The sequence below is a fragment of the Nyctereutes procyonoides genome, unplaced genomic scaffold, assembly GCF_905146905.1.
Source record: "Nyctereutes procyonoides isolate TBG_1078 unplaced genomic scaffold, NYPRO_anot_genome, whole genome shotgun sequence".
NCBI lineage: Eukaryota > Metazoa > Chordata > Mammalia > Carnivora > Canidae > Nyctereutes > Nyctereutes procyonoides.
Window position 1 is genome coordinate 42,936,076 of NW_026575125.1, and position 12,962 is coordinate 42,949,037.

The 12,962-nt window shown below is 42.2% G+C and overlaps 1 protein-coding gene across 3 annotated transcripts in view; it reads left to right on the forward strand.

Annotated features, from left to right (window-relative positions):
• Positions 1-12,962, forward strand: part of CLCN5 (chloride voltage-gated channel 5) — a 152,948-nt gene that overhangs the window by 121,735 nt on the left and 18,251 nt on the right. For 2 of the 3 annotated variants that reach the window (XM_055337977.1, XM_055337978.1), the window contains 3 exons: positions 4,230-4,381; positions 6,626-6,725; positions 10,091-10,278. In XM_055337977.1, coding sequence (XP_055193952.1) covers positions 4,230-4,381; positions 6,626-6,725; positions 10,091-10,278 — 440 coding nt within the window. Of the gene's footprint in view, positions 1-1,728; positions 1,897-4,229; positions 4,382-6,625; positions 6,726-10,090; positions 10,279-12,962 lie in introns of those variants that run through there. The other variant, XM_055337980.1, reaches the window with a different exon arrangement.

The window sequence follows — 12,962 nt, forward strand, 5'->3', positions numbered from 1 at the left end:
AGTGTAGCTACCAGACCTAGTGTTTTTGTTTTTTTTTTTTTAGATTTTATTTATTTATTCATGAGAGACACAGAGAGAGAAGCAGGCTCCCTGCGGGGAGCATGATGCAGGACTTGATCCCAGGACCCCAGGATCACACCCTGAGTTGAAGGCAGACTCTTAACCCCTGAGCCACCCAGGCGTCCCTCATTTTAATTCTTCTCATTAGTGCTAGTTGAGTTCATCAAGAGAGTGCTAGTTGAGTTCATCAAGAGACTGAGATGTTATGACAATGGTGAACTGTACCAAAAGAATACAGGTTTATGGGACACCTGGGTGGCTCAGGGGTTGAGCATCTGCCTTCAGCAGCAGTTGTGGTCCCACGGTCCTAGGATCAAGTCCCACATCAGGCTCCCTGTATGGAGCCTGCTTCTCCCTCTGCCTCTGTCTCTGCCTCTCTCTCTCTCATGAATGAATGATAAGTAAAATCTTAAAAAAAAATCCCACAAAAAAACAAAAGAATACGGGTTTCATGAAGTCCCTAACATTTGATAAGGTTTTGTTGTATTAACATTTCAGGATGCATGGGGCCCTAACAAGCGGTGAGAGTGACCACAACATTTCAGAGCCCTACATTTAGGTCTAATTATTGGAGCACACTGACTGGATTAATGTTTAACAGCAGCTGTCCTGCAGATTCACTGAGAAGTTAAGAGATGGCTATTTCATTCTCCTTTACTCTATGGGCCTTATCGCACAGTTAATTAAGACCTGCTGAAGAATACCCTTAGGAATAGGGCCTGGGAAGGGGGAGCTTTTGAAATAATGCAAATGTAATAGTGAATTTATTTTCACAGCTGAAATAGCTAGTATTACCCAGTTTGGATTAGTGAGATCATATTTGATGTTGCTTTCCAGGTAGAGAACCCATACTAAGAAACAGCTCATTTTCTTTCTTTCTTTTTTTAAACAGCTCATTTTCTTGAGGATAATCTGAGTTTTTAAGTTACGAGGTGCTGTAAAAGAGCCGAGTTTGCATTCAGTTTCATTTTTCATAATTTTCTCTAATTACGATGTAGACACAGAAAGACACAGAACATATGTGTGCAGTTTAAGGAATGATTCTAACATGAATGCTCAGGTAACCACTGCTCAGATTAGGAAAAATTACCAGCATTCTGGAAACCCCGCCCTCACCATGTGCTCCATCCAGACGGTGACTCCCCCGCCCTGTTCTGGATAGCTACCATTCTTTTTGTCATTTTCTTGCTTCTCTCTGTGATGTAGGAGCTTACATTTGTATCCTAAAACGGTGTGATTTAGGTTTGCCTGGTTTTGAACTTAGATGGATAGAGCCGTGTTATGTGCTCCCATATCTGGCATTTTCACTCCGCATTGCACGTCTGAGATTCTCTCCCTGTTTGTACTCTCCAGGGCATCATTTTCTTCAAAAAGCCTTTTTTTTTGTATTTGACTCTCTCCCTTTTTAACCCAGGACCCCTGTAACTCTTCTAAATGCTTTCAGATATTCCTGCCTTGCCTTCTCAGATTTTTTGCTAAATAACGTCTAAAGACAGAAACTTGTCCAGACCCCAGTTTTGTGAACTGACCCGACTGCCCCAGCCTGACGGCATTTGTTTAGATGAGACTACATCTTTAAGGCTTCTGTGCTCAGTTAAAAATCTTCCTTTCTCCAAGGCTGGTCCAAGGGTCTGGTCACATGACTCCAACAGTGACATCACATTCTGACCGCCGGGAACACTGGTGCTTTAGGTGGCAGAGAACGCAGCAAGTGCCCTTCTCAAGCAGTTAATACCGGGGCTCCTTCCATAGAAGCTCCGCAACCTTAATGACCAAATGCGGGCTGCCAAGGTTATTTCTTCCTTGAGGCAGAAAAAAAGAAGGCTGTGATTGAAGGTAAGCAGACCTGAGCCCAGTCAAGAACTGAAGTGTGATCCCAGGGAGACCGGGATCTGGAGAATCACAAACAGTCTGTTGTCGGCTTCTAATCACTGCCTGCTCTTTCAGAGCTGCCTGACAATTTGCGTTTCTAACAGGAGACTATCTACAAAGAAGGATGATGCAGTGCTCATGTTACCTGGTGATGTAATAGGATTCTTTCTTTCCTGTTGGGAAGCTGTTGCAGATCTTCATTTTGTCTTAATGTCCTTAAGAGCTGGGGGCCCCATTTGATATAGAGTGTAACATTAGATAGCTAGGGAGTGCTTTTAAAAATCAATTTTACAAAATCCTCTCTCAATTTCTCCTGAAAGCAGAGCCCTTAAATCAGAGCAGATTCATTTGGAGCATTAACCTGCTTTAAAAAGTAAATTCCTGGTTGTTTGGTGTCCTGGGTTCATGTCAGCATTCGTCTTGAGAATTGAAATGGCTTGTTTTTTTTTGGTTTTGTTTTGTTTTGTTTTTTATTTTTGTCCCTCTCACCATACTTTATTTTCTTTCTGTCCTCATTTCCTAGCTGGCTGTTTCCCTCCAAGCTCTCAAACATACCAGCATTAATCTTTATCAGTATGCCACTGACATGATAGGAAATGCTGGGCTGGTGATTCAGCAGCCAACCATTTTACAGTCAGGTAGGCTTGAAGATATGGAAAGGACTTTGGTTAGGGGTTTTAAGATTAACTTGTTCCCCTCCTCCACTCCAGTCCCATCCCCACCCTCAATATGATTTGGATTCTGCAGAGCTTTTCCTTTTAAGTGTGTGTATTGCCGGCACGGCACACTGAATTAGGTATTTGGAAGACTGACAGTTTGTAAATCAGGTACAGCTTGGGTGTTAATTCCCACTTACCCTATGAGAGTGCTGAAGTTGTCTGTGGGTGTTTAGAGTGAAGATGGGGATGCAGATGGGGGAACTGGGTGTCAGCTCAGGCCTACTCTGGCCATCCCTGCACAGGGATTCATCACCAAACAGCCTGGATAAAGTGTTGCCCCTGCTAAGGTTGATGCTGCAAATATGATCTTTGACTGGTGGTGTTCAATGATAGCATTACTTTGCATTTTTCCTCAGTGTGAATTTGTATAAATTCCTGAATACTACTTTACATTTTGTGTTTAATAGAGAAAAAAAACTGTTTTACCAGAGGATGGTGGAAATATTTTGAACAAGTGTGTCAAACAATACTAAGTAACCTTGTGTGTGTACAGCTTCTGAATTTGAATACTTCTTTCTCATCCCCACTGTTTGGCAAATAAACTTTGATTCCGCTGATATTTATTGAATCTTGGATATGTATTAGACATGAGAAGGCAACAAGGATATAGGGCTGCCCTCAAACAGCTTCCGGTCTAGAAAGGAAGACAAAACATTTGCATAAGTAATTATAATAGAAGCTCTGAAAGCAAAGCAGGTAAAGGATTGCGGTTGGGCAAGTGGATATGTTTCTTCCATTGAAGGATCAGGGAGGGACATTCCATCACCAAACCATGTGCTGGTTACTTGTAAGTCTTAGACTGTTTTGACATAGTAAAAGTTTCTACAAACCCATTACATCAGGGATCAAAGTCTTCCACCTATCGAAGGGAAATATGTACATTCCAGCCAGCTTAACTCTTGAAGAGGCTGACATGCTTCCTTTGGAGTTCGCATTCAGGCAAAAGCCACCTCCTAGAATTGAACTACTACTGTCTTATACATGCAAAATGGCTTCTGATGTGATATGTCTGCAAAGACTTTTGACCCTTTTGTCTCCCTTCCAGAACAGAAACTGAAATACCTAAGCTGCTCCGCACTCCTGTGTTTTTTTTAATAAATCCTTTCCCTTTACATTTCAACTCCTTTTTTTTAAAGATTTTATTTATTTATTCATGATAGTCACACAGAGAGAGACAGAGAGGCAGAGACACAGGCAGAGGGAGAAGCAGGCTCCATGCACTGGGAGCCCGATGTGGGACTCGATCCCGGGTCTCCAGGATCACGCCCTGGGCCAAAGGCAGGCGCCAAACCGCTGCGCCACCCAGGGATCCCTACATTTCAACTCCTGTCAATTCTCCCTTTTCACTGTCCAGCTTATCTGTCCCTGTCCATTCATACTGCCTTAAGGCACTAATCATTTTGTGCATAGACCACAGAAACCTCTAAATGTGATGGATATTCTCACCAATTATTACAATCCTTTATCAGCACACCCTAACTGTAATCATCTGATTGTTTAAGGCCCCACCTTTTGGTACTCAGAAAGGAGGTATTAAAATGTTTAGAGTTACTAATGTCTGTTTCCTGCTCAATACAGAGGACAAGTCATACAATGGTGGAGGAATAGGTTCTTCAAATAGGATGATGGACTTCTTGGAGGAGCCGATCCCTGGTGTGGGGACCTATGATGATTTCAATACAATTGACTGGGTGAGAGAGAAGTCTCGAGATCGGGATAGGCACCGAGAGGTAAGCTGAGAGATGGGACAGGAGTTAAGTGTCAGGAAATAGCAGGGGAAGAGGTGGAAGATACATATTCTTTATATATATGCTTTCCTTCAGCTCTGGCTGGGGCTGAAGCTGGTGTCTACTGGCAATGTAGGATTTTATTTTTTAAATTTCTTAAAAGATTTTATTTATTCATGAGAGACACAACAGAGAGAGGCAGAGACATAGGCAGAGGGAGAAGCAGGGTACCTGCAAGGAGCCTGATACAGGACTCAATCCCAGGACCCTGGGATCATGACCTGAGCTGAAGGCAGACACTCAACCACTGAGCCACCTAGGTGCCCTGAAAAGGGGCTTCTTTTAAGTCAATAAAAGAAAAAAAATCTCAGAGCCTGGTGTTTACTGAAGCATATGGGATAAAGTCCATGTGAATTATGACTCTGGTACAACCATAAAAGGAAATGTAGGCATTCAACTCAAACCCATAAGACCAATCAAATTCAAATTGAGGACATAAATTTAATATTACAGGTAATAGTTGGTGTTAATGGCTATGGCACAGATTCTTTTGATTTTGGTGAGAGAATTTCGCCCATTTTTCCCTTTCCAGAGTCTGGTGAAAACTTCTTAAAGCAGTTTGCCAAGGTTGTTTGCCTTTAACTCGTTGCTGTGTGTCATTTAAGTCAGGGGATCACAATTTCTAGCTCATGTCAGGGCCACACAAAGAACTTCAAAAGGTAGGGCCCGAGCCCCAGCAATCCAAGGTCAATGGGTGATCCTCTGGTGAGACATTTCTTCCACCAACCTGAGGTGGGGTTATTTTTTTCTTTCTATTTCTGCTTTGAGTTCAAATTTAAAATTTGTTTTTTGAGTTCGTCCCATTCTCTCCTGAGTTTATGATTCCTTTCTCTCAGAGCCAGGCAAGTCTCCTGATAGTCAGGTTCAGATCAGTTTTTATTCCCAAGCCATTCCTGGCTCCTGGCTGGTTTTCTTATGATCACCTGAACCTAGGAGTCAGGTCGCCCTAGGTACAGGTTTTGGGAAATTCCTCTGTAATCTTTGGATTTGTGATAATCTCACTGAGTTTTCTGTCCTAACTGAAAAGGGGGATCGCTACAAAACACTATGTTTCTTCATAAAGTTTCTGCTATATGGGAACACCTGCACATCTTCTATCATATTAACTCATCAGGCCAGCTTTAATATTTCTGCCATCTGTAATTCGGAGCTCAATTTGTCATCAGTTGCATGTTCAGCATGTTATTTACATTGTGAAGGTCACCTGGGTTCTGATAAGGGCATATTTCCCACCATATGAAAGTGGCCACAACTGCGAAACATTACGCCAATGAATAATAATCCAAAATCAATTAGAATTTGTTCATCAAATGTTCAAGTGTTTTTTTGCATTAACTGTTAATCATCAGAATGGAGATATTATCCCAGAAAAACATTACCTCATCTTTCAGCACTAAAACTGGAAACTTTAAAGTCATAGATCAAAACGAATTATTAAAATGCTTTAAAAATGTTTATAGTTATCATGATTTGTGAGGCCATGGTAGCTGAAGTTGGGGTAATGAAGTCACAGTTTCAAAGATGAGAAGTAGAGGTGCAGGGAAGGGGGAAGTGCCAATGACAGAACTGTCAGAATGCTTGGTTTTGAAATGTGGGCACCAAAGAGGTCAGGTGAATCAGACTTTCCACCCCTTTCGATTAGCCTCAGATATTCCCAGAAGATTTTCGAAAATAAAGGAGATGCATTTCTGATACCGCGTAGTATCTGTGATCAAATGTGGGGAGCAAGTCTTGGAACTTGCCTGACCTGAAGCACCACCCTGGATAGGAAACCTCACATTGTACTTTCACCACTCAAACATGCCCATGTTTTGTGATTGGGAGAACAGTCAGACTATTTGCTGGGAGTCAAGAGACCATCCTTAAGGTATCAGGTGTCTAGGGCAGAAAGAGACCACTGCAAAGAGCAAAACAAATTGAGGTAACACAAAATAAGCACAGCTGGTTGGGGAATCCCTAACTAAGGTACCTGTGGCCATGGCAACACTGTGGATAAAGTTGGAGCTCACTAAACCTCCCAAGTTCTTGATGAGGTTGGCTCAGCCCAAGATTATTTGAGAAGTGACTCTAAATTGGTCTCTCTGCCTCCTGAAGAGAGTTGCCTTTGTGTTTCTTTATTGTGCATCTTCAAGTGCAAAAGCAAAGGTGTGTATAGAGTGTACCCAGTGTTTCCTCATTTCTCCCTAGATTACCAATAAAAGCAAAGAGTCCATGTGGGCCTTAATTCACAGCGTGAGTGATGCTTTTTCTGGCTGGTTGTTGATGCTCCTCATCGGGCTCTTATCAGGTAAAGTAAAGCTATGTTTGTTTCCTAAACAAATCTCCTGCAATTGTGCTGTGCCCCTCCCCCAGGCCATGAACTGAGTAAAATGCTGAGCTTTACTGTTTCCCTGCATGAAATAAATGGCTGGTGGACCTTGAGGAAGCTTAGGGTTCCCATCTGTAAAGGGATTCTAATATAGCATCCCCTTCCTTAAATAAATGAGATTAAAGGTGGAAATGTATCTAAATGCATTTGTATGCTATGAAATATTGTAGCCATTTTAAGGTGCTGTTAGCATTGCCTGCCAGTGATTGTCATGAGGAAGAGCCCTTCTGTTAGAGAAGATCAGGGTTTTTTGTTGTTGTCATTAAAGATTTTGTTTATTTGAGAGAGAGAGACAGAGACAGAGAGAGTGAGTATGAGCTCAGGAGCAGGGGAGGGGCAGAGGGAGAAGCAGACCTCCCCGATGAGGAGGGAGCCCCCTTGATCCCAGGACCTAGAACCTGGGATCATGACCCAGCTGAAGGTAGATGCTTAACTGAGCCACCTAGGTACCCCGAGATAATCAGGGGTTGTTTTTTTTTTTTTTTTGAAAGCACGTACTACATGGGGTTTATAAGAGGAGATATAAAAAGAGAACTTCCCAAGAGTTTTTTGTAGCTATTTCTTAAACATCTGCTCTCTCATTTGGTAATGAAGAACAGCATAGAAGATGTGGCCCATACCCTCAGGAAACTTAGTCTCATTCTTTTGTGCTGGCAGTGGAGTGGGAGGGTACCACCTTTTCCTATTTTCTCCATCAACCTCCTAAGCCACTCCAAATAATAAACAATCTAACTAGGAACAGTGTACTTGCAATGCCCATACAACTTTAAAGCAGGCTCCCAAGCAGGCTTCCCCTCCCACAGGGGAAGCAGAAAAGCCAAGAATACCTGGCAGAAATGCTAAGGGTTGTATCATTATGACATTAAAAGATGGGCCTAGGAAGATGTGGACTATTGAGCTGAAACAGAGGATAGGTAGGAAACCTGGAGGCAGATGGGATAAAATGGCCTTTAGCATGGGCACTACTTTGTAGCTACTGGGACTGGAATCCCAGCCCTGCCACTTACTAGTTTTGTGACTTTGGGCAAGTTTCTTAATCCCTGGGAGCTCTAGTTTACTGATCTGTAAAATGGGGCTAGTAAAAGTAGCTGTCATCCACATGTGCTATGAGGACAGAATAGTAAGTAGATAAGATCTAGTACAGACAGTACTCAGCGTGGTGCCCACAATTGTTAACAACACCGCTGCTGTTACCTAGAGAAAATTTATGAGCCGGGAAACATAAGATGATTGCTGCAAATGAAGAAAGGCCCAGGCATAGCTGAGTTTTCAAAGATTATCTAGGGAAGGAGTCAGCAATATTTTCTGGGTAAAGGGCCAGGTAGTGAATATTTTAGGATTTGTGGCCCAAATGGTCTCTGTAGTGCAAAAGCAGCCATAGACAATAGGTCAAGAAATGAGCATGGCTGAGACCAAGCAAAACTTTATTTACAGGCACAGAGGCACATTGGACCCCTGGTTCGTAGTTTGCCAACCTGTGGTCTAGGGTGTTAATACTATCCCTCTGGCTCTCACAGGAGAGATACCATGGTTGGGCCAGTTTAGAGCTGGCTGATGACAGACCAAGTGGTCTGTAATGCTAAGTATTGCTGAGAAGCTGAAGGTAAGGAAGAGAGCCGAGAAAGGTTATGTAGTTTAGCAGTTAGGAGGATACCAGTGACCTTAGAAACTGATCTCATAAATATTAGGAGTCAGATTTCAAGGGGAAGCAACCGGTGTAGAAGTTTTGGAGTTATTTGGTGGTTACTGGAAGGCAAGAAGGGACAAAGGCTTGAGATGGTAACGAGGACAGGGGAAAGCATTTTGTTCTGTAGGGTAGGGGAAAGCTGATAAAATTGGTAACCAGGGAAGAAGGGTCCAATTGGGAAAAGAAGGAGAAATAGCAGGAAAAGGGAAGACAGGATGGAGGGTACTGCCGTTAGGTTGAATAAGACACAGGCACTCGAAGCAACCAGAGGACAAGCCAAACTCTGTAACACGTGTTAATTTTCTGAATCTGTGCACTAAGTGCAGTAAGAAGTAGAAGGCGGGGAAGGTGGGCATGGCCAAGAGGAGGTGTCAAAACAAGGTGTTAGATTTGACTAGGTTATTCAAGTATGTAAATAACCTCTGTTAACACTTTTAGCACCTACCCAAACAGACACATAACATGGCCTCCGGCCTGTTGGAATGTAGGTGTAATATCCTCAACTTTTTAATGTATTTCTTGTCACTAGGTGACCAGTGAATATTTTTCTTTCCCTCGCACACACAGGGCATTTTGTTTTTAAGCATTGCAGAGCAACAATAGAAGCAGTGTGTCCGAATGCAGGAACAGTCTGGGAATTCAGGGGCTGTGAATTTTATGATGTCTTTGCTATTTCCCTAAAGCATGATTCTAGGCTGGTTTCATTTCTGTATGCCAGAGTTTCTTCATCTGGACGACAGAAATGATGAGAAGGCCAGAATCTAAAATACTGTAACTATCTTAACCCAACCAGTCTATTAACCATAGCACATAATCCCCCATTCACTATTCATTTTCTCATAGTATTCTTTGATGGCTGTTCTGCGTATAATACTGATTGCTCCTTTTTCATGAAGAAAACTTCAGAATGTTCATGTTCTAGGCTCAGGAGGCTTCAACATTGTCTATAGCTTCATCTAAGCTTCCCTGGGCATCACAGTTTGTGCTTTGCCAGCTTAATTTCTCTTAGCCTAGAATGCCTTCCTGCCACCACTCAGGTTCACTCTCCATGGAGCAAAATTGCTAACAAGGCCGAGCTCTCCTCTCCATTGCATTCATCAGCCCCCTTTCCCCAGCCAGCCATCTCAAACAAAGATTGTATAATATTCTTCAATGCTGGCAGTTCACATTTTCCCAATCATATGTAAATAGAATAAAATGATTTTTCATAAACTTGACTGTCTTCATGGATCAGTAGCCATCAACTGTAAGTTAAAGCAGAGTCTTTGCTGCACAAATCAGCTAAAAGGCAAATCCACTTGCCCCTGGCTCCCACTAGACCCCTTAGCCCTCCCCTAACTCCCCCCCCCCCCAGCCATATAGAAATTCTCCAGACATGGTATTCAATGCAGACAGTGTTTTGTGTTTCTTACCCCCCTTGACTAGGCATTTAATGACAAACAAAATCTCTTAGGGGTGGTAGATGGAAATCAAGCAGACAGACCATCAGAAGGAGATTGCAAGGGAACCTGAACGTTTATACTTGTCTGTTGTTTTGATGCCTTTTTGCTCGTTTCCTCTGACAACTTTGGCCTTCCCTTCTCTCACCTCAAATCAGGTTCCTTAGCTGGCTTGATAGACATTTCTGCTCATTGGATGACAGACTTAAAAGAAGGCATATGCACAGAGGGATTCTGGTTTAACCATGAGCACTGTTGCTGGAACTCTGAGCACGTCACCTTCGAAGACAGAGACAAATGTCCTGAGTGGAATAGCTGGTCCCAGCTTATCATCAGCACAGATGAGGTAACATGTTGCAAAGATTTTGGAACCACTGATTTTTATTCCTACATTCACTTAATTTCTTATACTGCACTCACAGCAATTGTAGAATGCACTGATTTTCCTTTTCATGGAAAGGGGAACCAGTGCCAGCTGCCTTTCTCTGTAGTTAAAGTGCAGCCCCATTTCCATTGCTTCTGCCATGTGGAATCGTTTGATACTTACACAGTGACCTAACATTTTTGCTTGTCTTAAACAGTCCTGGTATTTCTTAGTGGTTAGTATATGGTGTCACTGAATCTGGCTTTCTCTAATAATTTCAGTAAAGATGGCAGAGCCAGCCAACAGGTACACTCTAATTTCTAACAAAGAGTGGGTTAAAATTGTGTCTGTTGTATTGACTCCAAAAGTAATTTTCCCCTGCACATTGCATTAGAACATTAAAAAAAATCAGGATCCATTCCATATCAAAATACCGGAAACATAGGAATAATATTGCCCATAGCCTTCTTTGGAGATGAAATCAATATTTTCATTTGTCTTTGTCTCCTAGCAGATATTTTTCAACGTAAAAGTAACTTTGTTTTTCAGTTCCTTCCCTTTCTATTACCATGTGGGCTGTTTGTTTGTTAGATCTCTCCTACCAAAACCAAAAACACACAAGACAGAACAAAATAGCTCTCAATCCCATTCTGGCTTCCACCAACCAAAACAGGTACCATCTCAGCTCACTACTCATTTACTCTGTTGGCGAAGTGACTGAGACAAGGGTAGGATACATATTTATACTTTAATTTTTTAAGATTTTATTTATTTATTCATGAGACACACAGAGAGGCATAGACACAGGCAGAGGGAGAAGCAGGCTCCATGCAGGGAGCCTGACATGGGACTCCATCCCAGGTCTCCAGGATCACACCCTGGGCTGAAGGCGGCGCTAAATCGCTGAGCCACCTGGGCTGCCCTATTTATACTTTAATTTATTTTTAAAACATTTTTAAAGGTTTTATTCATTCATGAGAGACACAGAGAGAGAGGCAGAGACACAGGCAGAGGGAGAAGCAGGCTCCCTGCAGGGAACCCAATGCGGGACTCGATCCCAGGATTCTGGGATTATGCCCTGAGCCGAAGGCAGATGCTCAATCGTTGAACCACCCAGGTGTCCCTATATTTGTACTTTTAAAATGCGTTTTTATTGCTACTTTGGTCCACAATTGAAATGGTGTGTATGTACGTGCATGTGTACACGCGCACACATACAATCAAGGGAAAAGAAGGATAGGAAAATAATGAAGTCAGAAATAAGAGTGTTTATGTACATAAATGATTGTACACACTGGCTTAGGGAGAGAGCTCAATAAAGGAGTTGGATACATACCACAAATGTGAGAAGGTTTAGATCTGTTCTCAAACTGGCTTAAGGTCGGTGGGCTGGTGGGTTGGTGAAACCACAAGATAAATGCTATGTGCCTTCTCAGAAAATCAGGTGGTTTTTTTTTTTTTTTGCAGAATATTTTTCTAAAATTACATTTAATTACAAAGGAATGCAAAATTCCCATGTTTGTTAAGATAAAACAGTCTCTGTTTCAGCTCTGCTCCTGAGTATTCTACCCCTACCCTCTCTCCTAGATTAGGAGTACTTAGGTAGAAAAGTTTGAGAAGCCCTGGAATTTAGGGTGACTGTGTGTGTGTGAGAGAGAAAGAGAGATTCCCGTGCCTCTTTTTTTTTGACTCTTATTTTTGAAGGAATTATAGATTCACAAGTAGTTGCAAAACAAGGGGGGGGCCCTATACCCTTCACCGTGCCTCCCCTCAATGGTAACATCTTCTATGACTACCGTGTAGTAGCAAAACCAGGATATGACCCACAGATTTTATTTTACCAGTTTTGCATGCATAGATGTGTGTGTGTGTGTGTGTGTGTGCAGTTCTCTGCAATTTTGTCACATGTGTAGATTTGTGTAATCACCACCACAGGCAAGATACAAAACTATTGTTCCATTACCCTGAGGTCCCCCCATGCTACCCGCTTAGAGCCATGTGTATACGTGGTTTAGTATTCCAAGTGCAGCTTTCAAACTGGAGCTTGAGATGGTCTCAAGTGACAGATTTCTCTGGCTGTCATTTCTTATGAATGAAATCCTTACACAGAGTCAGGCTTTTAGAATCTAAGAGTTCTGCTGCCCAGCACTTGGGCCCCAGGTTTCTGCCTCTAGGCAGTTTTAGCTACTTGCCCTAACATTCCCTCTCCCCACCTCTGGAGTCTTCTTCCTCCCTAGCTACATTCAAAAGGCCAGGAGAGAGCAATTATTTATTCCTCTGAGGGATGAAAATAATGGAAAACTTGTGTCAAAGCTGTAACTCAGGAAAAAAAAAAAAACAAAACCCTGAGCAGTTTGGCTCTCCTTGTCTAGGTCAGTGAATTATTTGAATAACGTTTTATGTTTTAAGAAGTCAGAAGTGCAGTGAGTTTTGTGTTTCATGTAATTTGAGTGAGTTTCAACTTCTCCTATTTTTGTCAGTAAGCATAATCTCCTGTTGTTCAAAATAGCTTTTTTTTTTCCTAGTAAGATGTAACTATCTGCATGCCCTTTATGTTGGTGACTCCTTATTAGTGGTCAAAATTGGATTTATTTTCTGGCAGACTTCATTATCCTCGGTGGATAGTCCCCAAAATATATTCTCTCCATTTTATGAATAGCTGTTCT